The sequence below is a fragment of the Clarias gariepinus genome, chromosome 24 (genome assembly GCF_024256425.1).
Source record: "Clarias gariepinus isolate MV-2021 ecotype Netherlands chromosome 24, CGAR_prim_01v2, whole genome shotgun sequence".
NCBI classification, from domain to species: Eukaryota; Metazoa; Chordata; class Actinopteri; order Siluriformes; family Clariidae; genus Clarias; species Clarias gariepinus.
The window spans coordinates 19,843,651-19,868,469 of NC_071123.1; the positions used below are offsets into that span (position 1 = coordinate 19,843,651).

At 41.5% G+C, this 24,819-nt stretch overlaps 1 protein-coding gene across 1 annotated transcript in view; it reads right to left on the reverse strand.

Moving 5' to 3' along the window:
• Positions 1-24,819, reverse strand: part of LOC128512617 (trichohyalin-like) — a 179,794-nt gene that overhangs the window by 19,800 nt on the left and 135,175 nt on the right. Inside the window, exon 2 of the mRNA XM_053485970.1 lies at positions 14,030-14,090. Within this exon, the coding sequence (XP_053341945.1) occupies positions 14,030-14,060 (31 nt within the window). The 5' untranslated portion in view covers positions 14,061-14,090. The remainder of the gene's footprint in view (positions 1-14,029; positions 14,091-24,819) is intronic.

The following is a 24,819-nucleotide window of genomic DNA, read 5'->3' on the forward strand; positions in this document are numbered from 1 at the left end:
CCGCGCATTCCTGGGGCTTAAACACGTGCATCCGGCAGAGCAGTGAGAGACGGATTTAAAACTCCTTTCTTTCGCATTCTCATCGGATCGGGAAATCCCTCTGTCCGCTCGCAAGCGCGCGCCGCGCTTCTTGTGAATGGGCAAGGATAAACATCCTCTCTTGCTTCCGCGGAGATGGTAATAGGCTCTAAGCACTTAAAAATAATAATAAAAAAAAAAAACATAGACGGCAGGTTCTGTCGGGTGGCCGGGGGCGGAGCCTCAACGACGCTCTCTCCCCTTTTCTTAGCAATCTCCATATAAGTTAACCCTTTCATGGAGTAAGCTGTATTCATCCCGTGTTTTCCTGCCATCAACTTATTTATTTATTTAAATATAATTGAGGTAGAAACGCGGAGTTATATGATGACACCCAGATAGAAGAGACGCTTCCAGGCTATCTCTCTTCTGGGACATCATCCTTCCTGAAAAGCTATTATTTCCTTTCAAGTTGTGTAGACTTTTTATCTTCCCTGGAGGGAAAAGCTTTTCAGGCAGCAGGTCAGGTTGGCGCATTGCACACCATGGCGGTTTTGCACGCCTACCAGGCTGACCTGCTGAGAGACTTGAGTACTGGCGGGGCTCTGCAAGGTAAGGCGTATTGGATTTACGCCGGGCCACAGACTTGTCTCTTCGTGCAACAAAGCAGACGGCTCGTGCTATCGGCCGTTTTATGGCTGCTATGGTCTCCGCGGAGAGGCACTTGTGGTTGAATCTCAGGGGCATTAAGGAGAAGGATCGTGTATTCCTCCTCGATGCCCCATCTCGCCTCCCGGCCTACTTGGCGATGTCGTTAACTCTGTCGCCACTAGGTTCATGAGGCGAAGTTTGTATAACTAGCCTTCGGGAAATTCCTTCCCCGCCTTGCTCAAGAGTCGGGACTGTCGGCCACCCAGTCTCGACCGGGATCCGCCTCAAAAGAGGTCAGACTATATTGTCTTCACAAAAAAGCCCTGAGGTTCATGTGCCCAGGACCGTGGGGGGTGGCCCCCCAATGGGGATAGGCACGCAGAATTCCTTTTAAAGAATAAAGTGTTCTCCCTGGCACCCCCAGGAGGTTGGTGTTCTTGCTCCGCCACCACTGGTGTTTCGGGCAACTCCAGTCTCCAATAAAATGTTAGTTCTTCAGGTTTTTCCTGCCGTGTTTCAGGATGCCGAACATCTAACATCTCCCCCCCCCCCCCCGTTTAACCAAGCCGCTGAGCTTTGCCCCTTTCTGAGACACTGGCAGCGTGGAAGCTACTGCCAAGTATATCTCCTTGGGCACTAAGCACTGTACAGAGAAACTACAGGATTCAGTTCTCACATCACCCTCCGCGTTTCAATGGCGTGGTCTCCACTTCCATGAAACCGGAAAGTGCAAGAGAAACGGGGGGCTGCGTCCAATTTTTTAGATTTTGCGGGCTTTACCGCTATCTAAAAATAAATCAATGGAAATATTGCCACAACACAGGAGGTTCCTGAGGTTCGCTTTCGGGGGCGAAGCTTACCAGTATCGGGTCCTTCCATTTGGTCTAGCTTTTTCACCCGCACATACACAAAATACATGGATGTATTTCTGGCTCTTACGACTCCAGAGCATCCGTATTGAATTACATGACTGGCCGGCCCAGTCTCAGTAGCTAGCGCTTCGACATCAGCATGTCGTTCTAGCTAATCTTTGTTTCCTAGGATTGAGATCCAATGCCATGAAAGCATGCTCTTTCCTGTTTAGAGGACAACATTTTTGGGTGTCACATGGAATTTGAGCGTAAGCGGGCACAGCTGTCTCCCGCTCGTGTCGAATCCATTCTCAACACCATCAAGGAAATCAAGCTAGACCAGAAAGTGACCATCACTTTCAGAGATCTTAGCTCTCATGGCAGCTGTATCCACGGTGACACCTTTGGACCTTCTGCACATGAGAGCATTTCAGTTGTGGCTAAGAACCAGGGGATTTTACTCTAGGGCCAATCCCCAATAAGGGCTACGCGCCAGGTGCTTCGTACCCTTCCTATGTGGTTCAGACCCCGGTTTCTGACTCTGGGTCCCACTCTAAGTTCGTCTTGTCGTCGCAGATGCTAACGACAGACGCTTCCCTCATGGGCTGGGGTGCGGTCTTAAATGACCGTCCAGCCCAAGGGAGCTGGAGAGGCCATCTTTTTGCGCGGCACTCAATTGCCTCAAAATCATGGCTCTATTTCAGGCCCTAAAGCACTTCCTCCAGCAGTTGAGACTACCATGTCCTAGTGCGGGTGGACAACACTATGGCAGTCTCGTATATTAATCGCCAGGGCGGACTGTGCTCGCGCCGCTAAATAGCTAGCGCACCAGATTCCTGTCCCTCAGGGCGATTTACATTCTTGGAAAATCTCATGTAGCGTAGGTGGACCTCTTTGCCTCGCAAGATCAGCAAATGTCCCCTTTACTACTCTCTGACTCTAAGTCAAGCTGGTCTTCCAGCCAGCGTAATTAAGACTATTCTAAGTGGTGTTACCTCTCTAAGAGAATCGGACAACTATTGCCCTCTCCTATGAGGCGCGTGGGCTCACTTCGCCTCTAGGAATCAGGGCTCATTCAACCAGGGGAATCGCCTCATCAATTGCATTAGCAAGAGGTATTCCCTTGCAGCAAGTATGTGACACGGAGGGTTGGTCCTCTCCACACACATTTGCCAACATGCATCCTATTGTTTTTAAGCCTTCTGTCCTCCGCCTTTACAGCTTCGGAGCAGGAGAGACATTACTTACTGTGTCCAGTACGTGCTCTTCAGATTTACATCCACCGCATTAGCCAGTGGCGTAAGTCAGAGCAGCTTTTACATGTTTGAAGCCGCAAGCTGCGTGAGAGATGCTATTGCCCTCTCCTATGAGGCGCGTGGGTTCACTTCGCCTCTAGGAATCAGGGTTAATTCAACCATGGGAATCGCCTCATCAATTGCACTAGCAAGAGGTATTCCTTTGCAGCAAGTCTGTGATGCGGAGAGTTGGTCCTCTCCGCACACATTTGCCAATATGCATCCTATTGTTTTGAAGCCTTCTGTCCTCCGCCTTTACAGCTTCGGAGCAGGAGAGACTTCACTTACTGTGTCCAGTACATGCTCTTCAGATTTACGTCCACCGCATTAGCCAGTGGCGTAAGTCAGAGCAGTTTTTACATGTTTTGAAGCCGCAAGCTACGTGAGAGATGCTATTGCCCTCTCCTATGAGGCGCGTGGGTTCACTTCGCCTCTAGGAATCAGGGTTCATTCAACCAGGGGAATCACCTCATTAATTGCACTAGCAAAAGGTATTCCTTTGCAGCAAGTCTGTAATGCGGAGAGTTGGTCCTCTCCGCACACATTTGCCAATATGCATCCTATTGTTTTGAAGCCTTCTGTCCTCCGCCTTTACAGCTTCGGAGCAGGAGAGACTTCACTTACTGTGTCCAGTACGTGCTCTTCAGATTTACGTCCACCGCATTAGCCAGTGGCGTAAGTCAGAGCAGTTTTTACATGTTTTGAAGCCGCAAGCTACGTGAGAGATGCTATTGCCCTTTCCTATGAGGCGCGTGGGTTCACTTCGCCTCTAGGAATCAGGGTTCATTCAACCAGGGGAATCGCCTCATTAATTGCACTAGCAAGAGGCATTCCTTTGCAGCAAGTCTGTAATGCGGAGGGTTGGTCCTCTCCGCACACATTTGCAGTACGTGCTCTTCAGATTTATGTCCACCGCATTAGCCAGTGGCGTAAGTCAGAGCAGCTTTTACATGTTTTGAAGCCGCAAGCGGCATGAGAGATGCTATTGCCCTCTCCTATGAGGCGCGTAGGCTCACTTCGCCTCTAGGAATCAGGGTTCATTCAACCAGGGGAATCGCCTCATCAATTGCACTAGCAAGAGGTATTCCCTTGCAGCAAGACTTCACTTACTTTGTCCAGTACGTGCTCTTTAGATTTACGTCCACCGCATCAGCTAGTGGCGTAAGTCAAAGCAGCTTTTACATGGTCTGGGGCCGCAACGGGGGGTGGCCCCCACTACACTGGGCTTATTGCCCTCTCCTATGAGGCGCGTGGGCTCACTTCGCCTCTAGAAATCAGGGCTCATTCAACCAGGGGGATCACCTCATCTATTGCACTAGCAAGAGGTATTCCCCTGCAGCAAGTGTGTGACACGGAGGGTTGTCCTCTCCGCACACATTAATTACATTTATAGTTTGGATGTTCATGCTACTCCGGGCTCACGGGTCCTCGAGTCAGCTACCCAGACATAGTTCTGAGACCTTCTCGGCCTTGTGCGCACACGCTACACAACCTTGGAGTCCAGACACTCGCAGTGCGGCGGCGTTGGCACTCTCGTTCCCATAGCGTTTTCACGCAGCATCGAGTGTAGCCTTTGAAAGGGAACGTCTCGGGTTACTTTGCTGTAACCCTGTTCCCTGAAAAGGCGGGAACGAGATGCTGCGTCCCAATGCCGCACTGCCTATGTGACCGGACGTCCGTTCAGACAAATCAATCTGAGGAATGTTTCCGGTTCACTCCTATTTATAACCTGCAGGTGCGTCCTATCAGATGACGTCACCTGACCGAGGTTATAAAAGCCAAAAATTTGGCGTGTTTGGTACACACATGCTTCACAACCGGCAACATGACAAGATGTTCCCATAGCGTTTTCACGCAGCATCTCGTTCCCGCCTTTTCAGGGAACAGGGTTACAGCAAAGTAACCCGAGACGTTTTGTGCTTTCTATGCTGTCCTAATACTTTCGGCCACCACTGTGTCTCTCTGTCTCTGTTATGTGTGAGAGAGAGTGAGAGAGACAGAGAGATCTACTGTTACTGCTGTTTTGTTCCTGCAGCACTTAATTCCTCCCCGTCCTCACTTAGGCGGTGTGTGTCAGTAATATTACACTCTGTAACTCTATGACTCTGTGTAATAGATGTTCTGAGTGACATTTACGTTTAAAACCAGGCCCCTGTATGTACGTACGTGTGTGTGACCTGATTTAGCGTGAGTTCTAGTAAAATAAGTAAGATTGCAGAGTACATGTCTGTTGTCTCTCTTTCAAAGCATAAAGCATGTATAAAAATATATAAAAATATATTACAGTGGCGATGAGGATTAAGGTATTTTTAGAGACTGTTAGTGCGGGAAAAACACTGTGTTGCACTTGTCATAAAAGTAAAAAGGAACGAGGCACGAGTGGATGGTAGAGATGCAGTTTGGCCGTGTGGATGAGTACAAGGAAGCAAAGGAGGATTTTGAGTCGTACATAGAGCGTTTTGAGCAGTGGCTGCTGGCAAATGACATCGTAAGTGAGAAAAAGGTTAGTGTGTTTCTCTCCGTGATCGGGACAGAGACATATGGACTGTTAAAGAATCTATTCACACCTACGAAGCCGAGTGAAATGACCTACAACAAACTAAAAGCAGCATTGTTAGCGCATTACAGACCGCAACCATTAGTAATCACGGAGCGTTTTAAGTTTCAGAAATAAAACCAAAATGAAGGTGAATCCGTGGGGGATTACATCGTGGCTTTGAGGCGGCTATCAGTGAGCTGTGAATTTGTTCAGTATTTGAATGATGCGCTCAGAGACAGATTTGTGAGTGGACTCAATGCAGAGTCTGTGAAACGCAAACTGCTCAGTCAAAAGGATCTGACGTTTAACCAGGCTTGTGAAATTACTTCATCCATGGAGCTCGCATCGAGAAACACGCTGGAAATTGCGGGTAAAACAAAGGATTTACAGTCAGTGAATGCTGTGAATGAAGCAAAACCTTTCCATAAGAGAGGAAAAGGGACGTTTAAGGGGAGAGATGATGCTGAAAAAGGAAAATATCAGAAACAGAGACAAGAAGAAAGTAATAAATGTTACAGATGTGCTGGGAAACATTATGATAGAGACTGCAGATTAAAAAATGAGAAATGTCACGTGTGTAACAAAATCGGACACATTGCTAGAGCATGTAGAAATAAAAGAGCAGCCGGACAGACACAGTATGTGGAAACAGATAGCTGTAATAAAGGAAAAGATGAGGAATTAAAGTTTATTGGTATATAAGCAATATGTACAACCTCAAATGGAAAGAAAGGAATTGTGGTGAATGTGAAATTGGATGGCAACTTCCGTTAAGGAAAACCAGCATGCAGCTCATTACCTATTCAGGTGAGAGAATTCCATTGCTGGGGTCCGTTGACGGAACTGGTTAGAGAAAATTCACTTAGATTGGCCAAACATTTTCTATGTAGAGAAAGCAGACGTTGCCTCCGACCCAGCAGTAAAAGCCGTGCTGAGAAAAGAACTGGATAGGCTGGAAAAGGCAGTCATAGTATCCAAAATTGACAGAAGTGACTGGGCAGCGCCAGTTGTAGTCGTGCCTAAAAGTGACAAGTCCATCCGCATCTATGGTGACTATAAAGTTACTATTAATCAGAACTTGGAGGAGGAAACGTATCCATTACCCAACACAGAGGATTTGTTCGCTAATCCAGGTGGAACATTGTTTAGCAAACTAGACTTGGCGCATGCTTATCAGCAATTAAAACTGGACCAGAACTCAGAGAAGAACCTCACCATTAATACTCATCGGGGCTTGTACAAGTACCATCGTCTGGTGCTCCTGAGGGCCAGATTCACTTCTCCATCCTCCACATTGTGAGACGCCATGAGTTGATTATGCAGGAAATAGCTGAGTGAAGTGTGCAACGCATTACTAAGCTTTTCACATGTAATTATTATGGACATGCAGTAATCACTTTTATTTATTTGAGTTTATTTATCAAGTTATAAATGAAATTAATCACAGCCCTAATTTTAGACAAACTTTTTTAACATTCCTTCTAATTTATGTGTGTGTGTGTGTGTGTGTGTGTGTGTGTGCACGTGTGCTTTTCCAATCATTGCTATAATTCAATCAAAAATAAATGCAACATGCAGGTCATCTAGACTGACTATATTTTAATATTTGTGGACAGTAATTGGGGCAGAAAAGGCTTTTTTATATTTTTAAAATCACTTAAAAATACTTTCATCTATTAGACACAGATGTTTAAACTGCAGTGTGGAGCAGCAATAAGAGAGAGAGGATGAGCTGTACAGGAATAAGAGTGTTTCAGTGACCACGCCTACTGCATGGATCTGTTCTGCTGTTACTCATCCACTGATGTACAGAAATAAAGATCCAATCTGACTTCTATAATGAGAAAGAAACATAAGCAGTAGTCTGTTGGTTCCCTCTACTGGTAGAGAAATGTATTACAAGTATGCTGTAGTTTGCCAGACAATTACAAAAAATACATTAAACTGTATTATAATACGTGTAATTAATATAATCAATGTTACTGTTTCCACTTAAAACACAACCAACAACGACATGCTTTATTCCCCTTATACCTTAAATTCATAAATATTTATTAAAAAATTATACATATTTTCTGTTTATTGTACATATGAAATTGCTGTGGAACTCCAGAGAAACAACTTATTTTTGTCACATAACCAATAAACCGTCTGTACTGAGGTGGAAAAATGTAAATAACATCTTGGCATGAAAGTTTAAGAAAAAATATTATACTGCGTTCTTTCACAAAAGTTAAAGTTCTATATAATTATATATTATTATATAATGTACAGTTTTGTTGTGCTGTAAGGTTTGTCTTTATCACAGTTTTTCACCACTGCTGCTACCGTATCTGTAAGTGGGTTTGGTAGAATCCTGTGTCGTCCTCCTGATGAACATCCTAGCAGCACTTACACTCTGACATTTTAATAGAAAATCCTCATAATGCCAAAACTTTATCATCAACATGACTATCAGTGTTATGAAATATGAGACCACTGATCTCAAGTCACAATAAAAAGAATTGTGTTATTAGTGTTATTGTGTCTGCAAACATATACATAACATATACATGCAGTGATAATTCAGTTTAAACTGGTTGCTGGTTTTGATACGTTAAACTCATCACTGTTTCCTGATAAACTTCTTCCCTCAGTCTGAGAACTTCTGTGAGATCTGAAAGTTTCTGTTTAAGAGTCTCCAGCTCTCTGTTCTTCTCCAGCTGTCTGCTGAACTCTTCCTGCATCTTTGTTTTCGAGGCCAAAATGTTTCTCTGGAGTTCAGGCAGGATGATCTTCATGAGGTTTCTCTCTGTCTCCATCCTGATATCTCCTTCATACACCTCCCTGATCTCCTCTATCTCCTGTTGGTGCCTCTCCTCCATCTCTCGCCTCTCCCTCTCTCTCTTTTCTTTTAGTTTCTTCACCTTTTCTTCCATTTCTGTCCTTTGCTCTACCTCTTGTTTCAGCTCCCTCTCAAGTTCTTTCCTTTTCTCTTCATCTCTCTCTTCTTTCACCTTTCTCTCCAGTTCAGTTGTTCGCTCATTCAGTTGTCTGATGTCTCCTTCATGCTCCTGGATCACTCGCTCTATATTTGTCAATGATTGCTGCACCTCCCTTTCTATTTTTTCCTTTACCTCCATCTCCTCTCTCATTCTTTTTTCTTCTCTTTTCTTCAGGATCTTAGTCTCCATTGCTCTAATCTGAGATTCTGTCTCCAGGTAGATCTCACTGCTGTAGAATTTCTCTTTGTTTCCTTCCATCATCTTCTCTATCTTTTCTAGCAACTCTGAGACCTGAAAACCATCTCCCCTGTCCTTAATATTAAGACAGTGAAACCTGTTCCCACATTTCTCTACAAGTCTCTGGACCTCCTGGTTGCTTAATTGAATAAACTCCTCAATGTTCTTCTTCTGAAGTTCATCAGTAACACTGAATATGATCATGGTGTTTTTCCAAAATCTCTCTCCAAAAGTATCCTCTATCTTGCTTTTCAGCATCTTACTCTCCTCTCCTGTAGGCTGTTTAACAGGTATGACCAGGAGGAAGGCGTGGGGTCCTGGAGCAGACTTCTGGACGCAGAGTTCAACGTCCTGTCTCAGCTTCTCCAGAGAGAATCCAGGAGAGAACCAGTCAGGAGTGTCCACCACAGTCACCTTCCTCCCAGCCACCTCCCCCTGTGTGCTCTTACTCTGCTGGGTGGATGTAGATGTAGCTGTAGATGTAGCAGCCTGATTCCTCTCCTCTCTGCTCAGGATGGTGTTTCCTGCTGCACTCTTCCCAGACCCCGTCCTCCCCAGCAGCACCAGCCTCAGTTCTGCCCCAGGAACCGACACTGGAGAATGTAGACTACACGATTCTGCATCCACTAAAAATGAACAAGAATAAATCATTTAATACAGAATCACTTACTGCATTGTAGTGATTATATTGTTCTCTGGAGTACGGTGGTGGCCTGTCTGAACATTAATGATGAAAAGGCTACATCATTTAACTAACTCAAGTTTAAACACAACAACATAAAGAGTTGCTTTTAACATTAATGTACTGTATGTTTTGTAATGGTGAGGATCTCATTAAAGTAATGTTTTATACACTATAATTAACCACTTTCAATGTTTAAATTACACTTCTTATAGTTGCTAAATAGTTGCACCATTAACTATCAGTATATTTATATAGTTTACATGATTTATTGACCATAGATTTTGAAGTACTGGCATTTGAATTTGAACTAAATAACCTATTTTAATTACATAAAGGAACAAATTACTCACTAGTTAGAGGCAACACTTCTTTGCTGTTTCTTTTGAGACATATTTTTAAAGAATGAAATGTAATTATCTTTTAAGACCCGATAAAGAAAAAAGGACCTCTATGAGAGTGAATTGCAGGAACAGCAGTCTAGTAAACTAGTAGTCTTCAGTTTAATGTCAGCAGTAACAGTTAAGTTTCAGTGCACGTCTCTCTCACATGCTATCCTAGCTGGATAGTTCATAAACCTCACAAAACAGTTAGGAGTCTCCAGGAAGGTTAGGTCTGGCTTTGTTTTAACAATAATATATGTGTTTAGGTGAAAATAAAGCAATTGTTCATGTATGTTCCTAGCTGATGAATAATTATTTTACCCACTTTGTCCTAATTTGGTCATTTCTAAGTCCCTCCCACTAGTGATTTTTCTCCTTTAACAGCTACAATTCCATTTCACACAAACAAAAAGGGCAAATCCTATTCTGTTACTCTGTTCAGGATCCCTGGATATTTACAGATATTTCTCTCTTATCTATTAGACGTTTTTATTCGTGAATTATAATATTTTATGTCAGTTTTACACAATATTGATCTTTTTACTGTAATCTAATTATAAATGTAAATGTCTACATCTGCCTGCTGTGTCTCTTTATAGTCGTCTCTTTTACCCCTAAACTAGTGTTGAGTTACACACTGAACAACTAACATTAATCACTTACATGAAGGATGACGTCCCTCCATACTGTTTCTTCTCCTGATTGGTGCTGCTGAGTCCTGAGTCTCTCCACTCACTAGGAAACATCAGAACCAGTCAGAATGAGAGAGACATTCTTCTATAATTAATCACTTTCACTGTTTAAATTACACTTCCTTACAGTAGCTGAAGAGTTGCATCATTAAGTATCATTACAGTATATTTCATGTCCTTACATATGATTTATTAGGTGTAGATTAATATTTCAAGTACGTTTTGAAAAGCTTTTAACTGCTTACTGTAACAAATTACTCACTATGTGGATGTAACCCTTCCTTGCTGTTTCTTCTCCTGATGGCGGCTAATGATTCTGGATCTGTCTGTTCCTGCAGCAGCTTTGTTTTCTCCTCTAGAAGTCTGTCTTTCTCCTGAAGCTGTTTGTCTCATTCAGTTAGTTTGTTTTTACTGGATTCCAGTTCATTCATTAAACTCTCCAGTTGTCTCTCTTTGTCTTTCAACTGTATCTGATTCTCCTTTAATAACAATAGTGTCCTATTTGTTTTTCCCAGTTCTTCTTTCACCACTCTGAGCACTGTGTCCTTCTCTTCCAGTGTTTTATTATTCATCTCCTGTATCTGTGTGTCTTTCAGATTCAGTTGTTGATCTCTCTCATGTAGAGCTCTGTCTCTCACCTCTAGCTCTTTACTCGTCTTCTCTAGTGTTGTATTTGTATCTTTGAGTTGTGCGTCTTTCTCCTCGATGATCTTCTCTCTGTTTCTCAGTTCTGTATCTTTATTCTCTATTTGTCTTTTATAATCATCCAGCTGTTGGTCTTTATGTTCCAGTGATTTTAATGCTCCCTTCAGTTCTTTAAAATATTAAGCAGGAGAGTGAACTGAATGATTAATGTGATCATAATCAGTCATCAGTTACAGAAGTACAGCTTGTTATGACTAAAGCCAAAATTACAATTTGTAATTATTTATTAGATAAAGTGAGCAATTTAATTAATTAGAAACATTGACTGATTGATTTTATTATAGTAAAACCAGGAAGGTACTTAAGGGATTTAATTTTAACGTCTGTATAATACATGCTTTAGAGCAGGGGTTCTCAACCTTTTGAAATGTAAGGCCCACAATAAAGAAAAAGCATAACATAAAAAAAAAGTAGAAAGTAATGTGTTTTGCCACCCTCAGCTGTAACGACTAAAATAAATATTCCATTTACCACTAGTGAGACACCTGGACTTGCTTGGAAATAAGGAGATCAAGCCTAGGTGGGACGGGTGAGAGGCTGACATGCAGAGTAGCACTCAATGTTGTATTCAGTTTGTTTTGTGCTTTTGATTTTCTGACAGTCACAGTGGAAACTCTGACTGATATAAACAGGTGGTTGTAAAAGGGAACAGAAATGTGATTGTCCATTTTGACATGGATGGACACTGACTGTCAGGTTGTATTCAGAATGAATAAGGGTCAACCTGTTTGAACTGAAGCTTCAGCCTGCTGTCTGCTGATTCATCTAACAGTTCATCTTCCAACACAGTGGACAGAATCATGTCTTCTGAAGCAGAATAAACAGATAAAGGGTCCAAAAACCAAACAATTCTTTGTCCATTGAGAAGTAAAACTGCAAACTTTTGTGACAACAGAGTCTAATGCTGGGTTATACTGGATATGTTGACATGAGGTGAGGCTTCCAGACTTTCACTTAGGAGTGAAAACATGACAAATCGTCCCTCCTCGACTCTTCTGTTGCAAAGAATAACTTCTCTTAGTTCTAAAAGGTGATTAAGCACACGTCCTCCTAAAATTCAGTATATTCCAGTGTTATAAGAACTGCAGATGATCTGCATCTAGTCTTTCACACAGAGCTGCACAACACATTGAGTTCAGTGCATTTTTATAGATATAGTTCACCATTTCCAAAGACATGTTCATGACTTCATGCAGTTTTGGTGACATCTGCTTTATGGCTAGACTTTCCCTATGTACAGTAAGAGACAGTGTGTCCACTTGGTGTCAGGGGTTCTATCTTGGATCTGTTTTACAACACCACGATGTATCCCTGTCATCAACTTAGCATTGTCTGTGCAAACACCATTACAGTATTTCCAATCAAGCCCTTTTTTAGTGAAGAAATCATCACTGAACTCATAACATTATCTGTAAGCCACTGTTCTTGTGTAAAGCTCTTTGCAAAAAACAAATCTTCCTGCAAATTACTGTCCATGTGGAATCTAACAAAAACTAACAATAAAGCAGCGTTGCTAACGTTAGTGAACTTGTCCCCCTGTATAGCAAATTACAGGTGTGTCTTTATTCGTTCCACAAGTTGACATTCAATGTCATCACTTATGAGAACAATTCTTTTGCTCATGGTGTCAGTAGACAGTGGTATGGACTGAATTGTGTTTGCAGTGGGTTCCCCATTAACTCCCTGCACAAATCTTAACCGTTATACAAAACAAGCTCCATCTATATGAGCAGAAACCAAATAACTATCTTTCAACAACGCTTCTGACTGCACTGTTAATATTGTGATGACCTTCTGTTGTGCCAGAAACACGACCCTTTTCATTAGAAAATATCCTTTTGGCTTCCCAACACATCTTGGGTGCTTTGTGTTTAAGTGTCTCTGAGCTTTGATGTTTTTTTAGCTTCATTTGACATGATTTCAGAACATTCAACACACTGCCTGCCACTATAAATACACAATTAATGTATTTAACGTCACTGAATACATTACAGCACATGTCTTGGAGCATTCACTAGCACAGGTTTATCTCCCACATCATAGTTTTATTTCAAAAAGTTCTCCATTTTGTAACTGTGTCCAAACATTAGCTAGCTGGTGTCAAAACATTTGTCTCTATCTGATGATGTGTCCATCGGCACTCTGATATTCTAATGTAACAGTACAACAGCCACGCCCCACTGGGTGAGAACGCCAGCTTTAGAGCAGGATGTCAAACTCAAATCACACCCAGTACATGTAAGTATTATTTAACATTATTTAACAGCCTATCAACTACAACTATTAATTATTTATTTATTTATTTATTTATTTATTTATTTTTCTGGTAATTAACATCTATTAAACTAGGCATCAAGTCTTAAAAAAGAAGATTAAAGTAAACAACTGTTAAATAAATAATCAATAATCAAGTTAAAGAAATATCAAGTGATAACATTAAATATATTGATGCTGTTTTTGTTGTTGTTTTTAAAAAAAAAAAAAAAAATTCCCCAAACTTAAAAATATTTAACATGGAGATTCATGGAGAACTCACACAGGACTGTCTCTGTTAGGAACTGACATGTACTTAGTCTCCTGTCTCTCTCTCATCTTCTCTTTTCCCCAGCAGACTGTATTTATTGCTCTGTACACTGGGTGATGTGTTTCAGATGTGTTTCAGGATTTGGCATCAATCACTGAATCCCATTTAAGGTGTGTTTGGACCCAGCGCCTTGAGTTTAAAACGTGTGACTTAGATTAATTTATAGTTACAGATATTAAAAGTTAAGTGTGCATAGTGAATATCACTAAGTTTTTACTCCTCCATAAACACTTTTTGTGTGCTTTATCTATAATATTTAAATAATGTTTATAATAGAGAATATAATAATAGAGAGTGTGGAAAAAAAGTTGGGAGTTTCAGATGCTTACTGGAGATCTCACTATTGAACACTTTACTGTACAACACATGATCAGGTGTGTTTACTTTTGTAGCTCCTTCCACACTCACCAGTCTGTAGAGCCGAGTTCTTCATTTTCATTCTCTCATCTTCTGTCCATTTTCTGTCTCTCTGTGGAAGAGAATAAATCAGTGTGAAGGTTTTATACCTGACTCCATACTGTATGTAAATAAAGTGTTAAATAAACAAAGTGTTTCTCTGTTCACATCAGTGTGTGTGTGTGTGTGTGTATATGTGTGTGTGTGTGTGTGTGTGTGTGTGTGTGTGTGTGAGACAGGTGATATAACTAACATTATACACTAAACTGAATAATATACTTATACGACACTTTTTTAAATTTTTTTATTTTATTGTAATTGTGACAATAAATATTTTATTTTTAATGTTTGTTATACTTTCATGACCATCAATCAGCCATGATTAAAACACACAACACAATTGAGACACTGAGAGTTTGTCATGGATTTGTTCCCTGAAGTGACATTAAATTTGCCCTACAGATTTTAATAAAATGGTTTTAAGTAAATTAATGTTGTTCCTGGTGTTGGGTCTCTACACAGATCCTCATGTTAAATTAAATATGTATTAAACCTTTTTATGTCTCTATAAATGAAATTTAAGACGTGTGTGAAGGTAATAATTTATTTAGCTTGTTTTTCTTGCTTCATGATTTATTGTGTTTATGTTTAAACAAATTGTTTACAATCATATCAATAATTATGACATCAGTAATCACAGTAAATTGTTAACTGTCATGTTTTCCCTGTGTGTTCCTGTTGTGTGTGTTCTGTAGGACTTTCATGTTCATGTTTGTTCCAGACTTCAGTTCCCAGTATGCATTGCACCTCACATGTCAGTCACATGATGTTAATTGTGATCACCTGCACCTTGTTTAGTTTAATTAGTTTGTCTATTTAAAGTCGTGTTTCAAAGTCTTCTGTTTAGAATCCTGATGTATTTTGTTTTGTTTGCATATATTAGCTTTAGCATTAGCCTTTAGTTTGTAGCCGACACACTGTCGTAGTTCACATGTGTTTACTGTATAAAGGAAAAACTTTTTTATTTAACATATTAATCTGTACTTGCATCCTGCCTGTTAAATGTCATTAACAAACAGCTCAATGTCCATGTTTCTATTCAATGTGTCAGTCGTGTGATAGTTTTTCTGACCATCACTGTGAGCTGTAACCATAGTAACCCATCACTGGGTAATAGACTTATTATAACAATTTAAGATGTTTTTAAGCTGCTAGTATCAGTAAGAGATTGATGAACATTAATAGTTTAGTACAGTTTACTCACCTGATAAACCCAGAAGTCTTTTACTTGAGGATTTGACAAAAATACAAAGAAAGTTTGATTAGATTCCTAAAAATGCTTTGGTAATTTTTGTAAATGTCTCTGTATTATATGGAATAGTATTAGATATAAACATTCTGTGGCTGTTCTCAGTAAATACGTTTTGTCCTGCATTAGTTTGTCTCTCTTCTGTTTCTCTGCTGATTTTGGAAAAGAAATGGCTTTAGCTTTATCATATTAACTCTGTAAGAAACAAATTTACTGAATCACTCACTCACATTCTGTTATAATCTCTTTCATGCACTATTATCTAGCGTGGACTCTCTAACTCACTTCTCTCACTAAAGTTATATACAGTACACTACCTGGACAAAAAAGAAAAACCAGTAAACTTCATGAAAAAAATATGAACTGAAAAAATCATAAATGAACGTGATCAGATATTAAACACTTGGAAAAGTTAAATCATTTAAAAAAAACTTTACATAAATGACATCAGAAATCACAGAGCTCACAGGATTGGGACTAAACAGCTGTGTGACTATCAGAAAACCACTTGTTAATGAGGCTAATCAGAACAAAAATAATCTAATTAAATGTACTGAATGACCAGGTTATTACATCAATACATCATTATTCTTCCCAGATGTCCTGGACATACGCTGGGCTCTGTGAGCATAAGGAAGCATTTATACACAGGAATTATCCACCACATTACACACCATAAGGCAAGCATGTGATCAAATGTAATATTAGTGTGTGTGTGACTTTTTGTAATATTAGTCAGTGTTAGTAACTTTATAAAGGAGTTATTACTATAAAATTACAATCAAACAAAAACCTTCAGCTTTTTATCTCTCTGTATCAGTGTGTAGGTCAGATTTGTGTGCGTGTGTGTGTGTGTGTGTGTGTGTGTATGTGTGTGTGTGTGTGTAGAACACTAATGGCAAACTAGACAACAGCATGATGAATGTTCTGCCAGCGATCACAGTCTGTTGTGTTCACTACACTATGCTCATGATGCTCATATATCTATGTGCTATTGCTCTCTGAACACACAGCACAGTCCAATCTATTTCATCATCACAATAAATATATTATTCATGCAGCATTAACACATCACTATCAGAGAAAAGTCTTTATACTCACCTAACAGGTCCTGTAAAAGTAAATAATAGAGAGTGAAGATTTACTGCATGATTACAAATGTGAATTGTTTCATGTGAAAATGTGAAAGTAACTGTTACTCTGGTTAAAACACAGCTGATGTGTGTCTTAATAAAAGAGAGGAAAACTAGACAACAATCAGTCATCACACACAGTAAATCTGTATAATGTAGCATTGTGCTAATATACCGCTAGTTCCCCTTAAGGAACAGAAATATCTTGTGATTTATTGGAAAATACTATTTTCTGATATCTGCATGTATTTACCAATATACAGTATATCAGTATATGTGCATTTTCCCCTGTGTATTTTAAATCTATAGTTAAATATTCTGTAATATATCTATGTGTTATTGTAGTACATAAAGGAATATACAGAATATCAGATTCCCACTTCCTTTAATTAAAAACACAGACATTTATCAATGTAAAAAACTAAACAGATAACAGAATGATGTGCTTTGCTACTGCCTCGTCTATATATTGGTTACGACAGCATATGATATGTCGCAGTAGACTTGGGAAGATGTGTGATCTTGTTCTGTTTTTCTCTCTTTCACTCCTAAATCCCTCTCTCCTATTATAGAAGTTTTATAAATGAAGTGAAGGACTTCTGTTCTCAGTTCAGTCAGGTTGTCTTTATGCTGTGTGCATTAACATGACTTACTACTGTTAGCTTAAAGAGACTAAACGCTAGGCCGAGTCAACTCTTCAATGCTTTTTCACAATATGGTGTGATTGTTATGCAGAGCGAGTGATGGCAATTATTCTGTCTACAAGCACTGAACACTGTTAAAGCTCTGATTTATGTTTATTGTGAAGTGTCAGGAAATGTCATGTCACTCTGTGTTTCAGTAAGAACACAATTATGTATCACAGCTCATTAAAATAATACAAAAATACTGATATGTTACTTGGACACTTGCAGAATAGACAACTGTTCCATCCAGAGGAATCCTGGGAAATGTTATATTTTTATTCTTATATGATTCTGTATGAGATTCTGATGGAGTCTGGCAGTGGTGTGTGTTATATGTTACATGTTTGTTGTGTCTTTTACTCGACATGGTAAACGTCTCTGTCTACATTATTGCAGTGCAGTGGGGTTACACACAGGTGCATTGTGGGAAAGAAGCTGACTGATGGAAGTGGAATCTCACTTACTGATCAGAGTCCTTCACATAAACATCATCTGAAAATAGTTTTATGTTTCTATTTGATTCCTGAATTGAAATATAATATATGTGATAAGTTTATAAAATATTAGTGTTTATCATTAGTGTGAAGTCGAGTTATTTACTTACCAAATCTGTATATGCAGTGGTAAACAACAGAGAGAAATGTAATGTTAGATACAATATAATGAGAAAAACTTATGATTTACAGACAGAATAGCTTCATTCCTTGCTTTTGGTTCAAAGATGTTCAGCCAAAAGATTAATATTTATATTATATTATATTATATTATATTATATTTATAAATTTATCTATTAATTTTTTTGGGCTGTGGACCGAATTAGTTTTCATTATTTCTTATGGGGTAATTCACTTTGATTTACGAGTGTTTTAAAATACTAACACCCTTCTGGAACGAATTATGTTATATTATGTATATTATGTTATATATGTTATGATATTTATAATCTTTGTAAGAGTGCGCTTCACTTGTAAGAGTGTGTTGTGACGCCCCGCAGCCCCGGCCAGCCTTATATCTCTTTGTAGAAAATAACTTATATGTATAATCATACAAAACAACGTGAATCTGAATGTGATCTCAGGTCGTCCCACAGGCTAAAATCCACACTGTGATGCACCTGGAACATTCCACACCCGTTGGAGGTCACCTTGGGAGGTGCAAAACACTATCGAGAAAATAAAGGACAGATTTCACTGGCCGGGGCTCAATGTGGAGTTACGCGACTTCTGTCAGGACTGTCCCACCGGTCAGTGTACAGCACCTGCTAAACCCGCCCCCGCTCTGCTAATTCCACTGCCTATCAAAAGCGTACCCTTTCAGTCTCCCTAAAGAAGTACTCACAGACCAAGGTACGCCATTCATGTGATGTGTGCTTTAAAGGAAGAGAAGGAAGCCTTTGAGGAGCAGCCCTCACTATTCAGGTCTGTAATTGAGTTTGTACAGGAACTTCAAACAAATATCAACAAAGTTCTCCCAATCATGTGACGGCACCCGCCAACACTTAGTCCAACACTAAAAGCTGTAACTCCTGTTATTAGTCTCTGTTATTAATTTACAGCCGTATAGAAGTGGAGAAGTGTGTACACAGTGCATTAGTGTGTGCCAAGTCAGATACCTTACTAACTAATGTGTGTTCTCTGGACTGTTATACACCTGTTATTAACCACTAGTCAGATATTCTTACTCTAAACATCTCAAACATCAGACATTTACATTTATGGCATTTGGCAGACACCCTTATCCAGACCAATTAACATTTTTACATTTTTCTATAGTTACTCTTTATAGTTGAGGTTAGTTGAGGTTAGTCAGTAGTCCAATGTATGTCTCACTTTAACCTCAATGTGTGTGTTTGGTTTCTCAGCACTATATTTATTATCTGTTCTATTACATTTACATTTAGGCATTTGGCAGACGCTCTTATCCAGAGCGACTTACATTTTTATCTTATTATACATCTGAGCAGTTGAGGGTTAAGGGCCTTGCTCAAGGGCCCACCAGTGGCAACTTGGTGGTTGTGGGGTTTGAACCTGAGATGTTCCGAACCGTTGTCCAACGCCTTAACCACTGAGCTACCCCTGGCCCCTATTAAATATCAAATAACTCTAACAATCTAAAGGCCACATTTAGTGTGTAATTAAATTTCCTCTCTGATGTAAAAATGTCTCTGATGTAAAGTTATATTGAACGAATCCCTGATTAGCTGGAAAAATAACATGTGATTTACTTATCAATCACTATTTAATTAGTATTTGTACAGTCTGCTGCTTTTAGGCCCTTGTGCAGGTGTGTATCAGAGTGAAAAACACACTCACTGTTTATTGGACTAAAATAAACTCCACTCCACATTAGCACCCTGTATACTGAACCTCCTACTAAATACTGAGTGTGTGTTTCATGTACTGAGATGAGAAGCACAGATGATGATGTAGAGTTCATACAGTGTGGAGTTCAGGAACACTTACCCATCATCTCTACTGTAATCTCCTCTGTTCTGTCTCCATCAGTGACCTGACACAGGTAATGTCCTCTATCTGACCCTGTACAGTCTCTCAGCTGTAAGGAGACGTTTCCTCTCTCCAGCTCCTGAGTGAACAGACTCACTCTGCCCTCGTAACGTCTCCTCTCTGTCACCTGTCTGTTTTTATAGACACAAACACAGTCTGTCTCCTTAAACCACCGGATCTCCATGTTAACAGCACTGATTTCAGGAGACAGACGACACGAGAGAGTCACAGCAGAGTGATTATAATACTCTCCACCAATGGGATGAATGAGTTTAAACTCATCTGTGTAAGAAACACACACACACACACACACACACACACACACACACAGTTAGTTTAATCTGCAATAAATAATACACATAAATTGATCTCTGTAAATGTAACTTACTGTTTGCAGTCGCCATCTTTATCTCTTTCTGTCGGTTCAAACTAATAAAATCCTAAACACACACAGAAAGAGAGAGTCATCCTTTTAAACAACTTAACTCACACAAACACACTGTTAGAAAGCACAATTCCACGGTGTATTTGGAGGATTAGTTTAACAGGTTATTGAGTCGTTGGTGACTAACATGTACTTTAGCATGATGCTAACTTCTCTTACCTTTTCTGTTCCTCATATAAACATATCTGCTGCTTTAGCTGAAGTCTGTCCACATTTCACAGCGGCTCACAGACAAACTAACCCGTCTATATCCAGTCTAATAGGTCATTAATGCCTGTTGGTCAGAGTCAAGAACTTTCACTACCATTACAGTCACTGAGAGATCTTTCCTTCCCTCACACTCTGAGAGCCCTGCCCTCGTTCATAGTTTACCTACAGAGTTAATAATTAGCGTATGTCCTGGTTTCACTATTACTATCAGATTAAATCTTAAAGTTTAGACTGTAACCGTGTAACAAACATGAACCGTGTGTCATTAAAGTTTATCTTTAACCTAATGTGTCTTACTCATGTGCTGTTGTTAGTTTAACCTTAAATCTGTCTGTCTGTCTACAATGCGAAGAAATAAACTCACTCAACTCACTCACTCATCTATACCACTTTATACTGTGTACAGGGTTGTGGGTGGTCTGGAGCCTATCCTTAGGGTTAGGGAATAAGGCAGGGTACAGCCTGCATGAGGTGCCAATACATCACATGGCATGGATTGTACACACTTACTGTACACACTCACTGTACACACTTATGTTTAAACATCCCAGGCAATTTGGGAATGGCAATTAACCTAATCTGAATGTCTTTATACTGTGGGTAACTGGAGCACCCAGAGGAAACCCACCAAGCACGGAGAGACATGCTAACTTCACACACATAAACCCTGTGGCGGGAATCGAACTCGGACAATGGAGGTGCAAGGCGACAGTTCTAATATTTAAGCCACTATAGCTGGTCCTGATGCATTGCAGCGTTTAAGTGATTTCTCATTCCAGTTACATATTTCTATGAAATGACAGTGCAGTGTTGGTTTTGAGTGTGTGTTTGAGCAGGTGATGGATCCTGATAGAGAGCTGCAGTGTGGAGCAGCAATAAGAGAGAGAGGATAAGCTGTACAGCAATAAGAGTGTTTCAGTGACCATGCCTACTGCATGGATCTGATTATGATTATTGTACATTTTCACATTTCCACTCACTCACTCACTCATCGTCTATAGCGCTTTATCCTGTATTCAGGGTTACGGGGGCTTGGAGCCTATCCCAGGAGACTTAGGGCCCAAGGGGAGGTACACCCTGGACAGGGTGCCAATCTATTGCAGAGCACTGATACACTCAATCATACACTCATTCACACACTATGGACAATTTGGGAATGCCAATTAGGCTAATCTGCATGCCTTTGGACTGTGGGAGGAAACCGGAGTACCCAGGGAAAATCCACCAAGCACGGGTAAAACATGCAAACTCCATCCACACAGAGATGGGAATCGAACACAGACCCTGGAGGTGCAAGGAGACAGTGCTAACCACTACACTTGTGATAAGGCTTGTGATTTCTACGATTACAAACACTGTAGAAAATAATAAATTATATTATAACCATATTAGAATGAGAGCATTACAGTAAACATGTAAACAATCAGAACAGAGAATTTACCAGCACTGTGACATTAAATATTTATACATCACTTAGTTCTAGTCCACTAATCTGATTGCTTAAGCAGAGTTTCAGGAGAGCTGATTGATACACAGGGTTGCCAAATAACTAAAATACAGGACAGGGGATAGAAAGATGTTGTTTTTTTATTATTTATTTAGTTTAAAATAAATTTTACACTTTTATTTGAAATTTCATGAGAAGTTTTTAACCCAGTTTGACTTGAACGTCCTTCATGTTTTATATTCTCATTCTATATTACAGTATATGTACAGTACATGAGCTGTTTGCATGTGTTCATATTGTGGCGTGGGCGGGGCGGCGGCTGACGACCAGCATGCCTTGCGGGGATGTCGGTGTGTGTTCACCATGTTGGGGAAAGGTGTTTGGGTTGGTGGCTTCGGCCCTGTTTGTGTGAGGGGTGTGTGACGTGTGAAATGTGCTCCAGTTCAAATAAGCTCACTCGTCTCTCCAGCATTCTTCCCGGCGTAAAAACGCTACATTGGTGTCAGAAGTGGGATAGAGAATAACGGGTTCGAGCGCACAAAGGAGGACCTTCTAAAAATCCAAGCGGGCCGCCGAGTAGCGGAGCGACTACTCGCGCAGAAGAAGCGCTTTTCTGGCGGAGCTAGCGCGAGCACACCACGTCAACCAACGCGGAGCGGGAAGCAGAAAATCCCGGATCTCGGGGCGGAGGCTGGCACTGCGCAAGCGCCGGAGCAAGATACAGCTCCGTGCGCTGTTAGCCGGCAAAGCGTTCTGCCGCTGCGCGAGGCCGAGCGCTGAGCCCATATCGGCGGCACATCGCGGCGGAAGAGCCGAGCGACCGCCCGCACCTCAGTGGCGCTCGGTTCTTGAACCTAGCCGGGGACAGGGCTACCCGTCGCGGCTAGGCAACGAGCAGCTCTCCGACGTTTCGCGGCGAGGCAACGGCGCGGGTGACCGTAAGGAGGCGCTGTGCGAGGTCGAGCGCGCTGAGCCCATAATGGCGGCACATCACGGCAAAAGAGCCGAGCGACCGCCCGCAGCTCAGTGGCGCTTGGTAGGTGAACCTAGCCGGGGACAGGGCTACCCGTCGCGGCTAGGCCTCGACACCGCTTCCGAGATTCCGCGACGACACCGAGGCCAGGGACCGCCGGACTACCACTGCAACGTTCTCAGGCCTGAGGGACAGCCGGACTACCGCTTTAACGTTCTCAGGCCTGAGGGACAGCGTATACCAGCAGCCGCTAAACTAGCGCCGGGTGGACGGTTGGGGAGCCCCGCGGGGCTTTACATCGACTGTGTGCCGGACGGCGGCGGGCGCTCGTGGACACCGGCTCCACTGTTTCCCACGGGTTGTGGAACTGTGAACCGCTCATCGCCAGGCAGAAGGGCCCCGCCCAGCGCTCGCGGGCACCGCAGCAAGACTTTTGGGTGGGGGCACCTATGGGGCGAATGGGCGTGGACACTCACAGCCAGCTCGGCTCTCCGATGTCATCTACCGGGTGCGGTTGGCAGGGCGGGCACGAGTTTTGCCCCACCGGGACCGTCTTGCGCCTCCACAGCCGCACGCCGGGGAACCATCGAACTCTGGAGGCCGGACCGCCTCAGGACTACATTCGCGTTCACCCCTCACCTGCCAAAGGACGCCGGCGTTCCCACCGCTAGCGCCGACCGCCTCCGAAACGGAGTTCGTCATGGTGACCAGGGACGGTCACAGCTCGGGTGGGGGCAGTGTGGCGTGGGCGGGGCGGCGGCTGACGACCAGCATGCCTTGCGGGGATGTCGGTGTGTGTTCACCATGTTGGGGAAAGGTGTTTGGGTTGGTGGCTTCGGCCCTGTTTGTGTGAGGGGTGTGTGACGTGTGAAATGTGCTCCAGTTCAAGCTAGTGCTGAATTGGATGTAGGCTCCTGAGTGAAGGTGCTGCTCATGCCATACCTGCTGTGTGCTAATAAAGTACTCCCAGCCATTGCATTGGGCAGCAAATAAGCTCACTCGTCTCTCCAGCATTCTTCCCGGCGTAAAAACGCTACAATATGAATAAAATAGTAAATATCAATTGCTATTTATTTGTATTCCCTAACATTCTGCAGTAAATATAATCACTAATCACAGTGTATCTATCAATAATTACAGATTGATTTGTCTGATTACAGACATTTACAGGATTTGACTTTTGCTGTAATTTTTGCTCTGAATGTTCTATGGCGTTATATTCCTGCCACAATTCTGAGCGCGTGGTTTGACATTTTGAGAGCAGACAATGCACTTTATGCGCGTGCAATGTCTCCACTGCGCGCTCAACAGCTCGATTCTGCGCGTGCAATGTCTCCCCTGCTCGCTCAACATATTCTCCGCGCGACTTCTCGATTCTGTGCGCGCTCGACTCTGCCTGCACGCGCGTGCAACATTTATTTTCTGTGCGCGCTCGACTCTGCCTGTACGCTCACTCAACTTTGTCCAATGTTACAAAACTGCCACAAAACCAGCCAATCACAGACATCCACACACTACTTCTGATTGGCTGTTCCTCCTCTATCAGCTGGCAATATCGACCGCATAACGCATACTATAATTTGTATAGTGCTTTTAAAATGGCCATTGTCTCAAAGCAGCCTTACAAAATCAAAATAAAATGATAAGAAATTTAAATTATATATAATTATATAAAAATAAATTATATAAGGGAAGCAATGTAAATAAAGGTTTTATTCATAAATATTATAAACAAATATTATAGTATTTATTTTTTATTTAATGAAGTATTAGTATATACCAGTTTCGTTTGCCCATTGTGTGTTTTTATTTACGTACCTAATTACGTTACCATATAGCTCATTGTTAGACTACATCGACTAAAATTCAAATCGGATAACTTTACTTATAAACCTTTATTTACAACGCTTCCGTTAAGCGGTCGATAGTAGTGCCACTTGATTGGAGGAGAAACAACCGATCAGAAGTAGTGTGTGGATGTCTGTGATTGGCTGGTTTTGTGGCAGTTTTGTAACACTGGACAAAGTTGTGCGAGCGTACAGGCAGAGTCAAGCGCGCACAGAAAAATAAATGTTGCACGCGCGTGCAGGCAGAG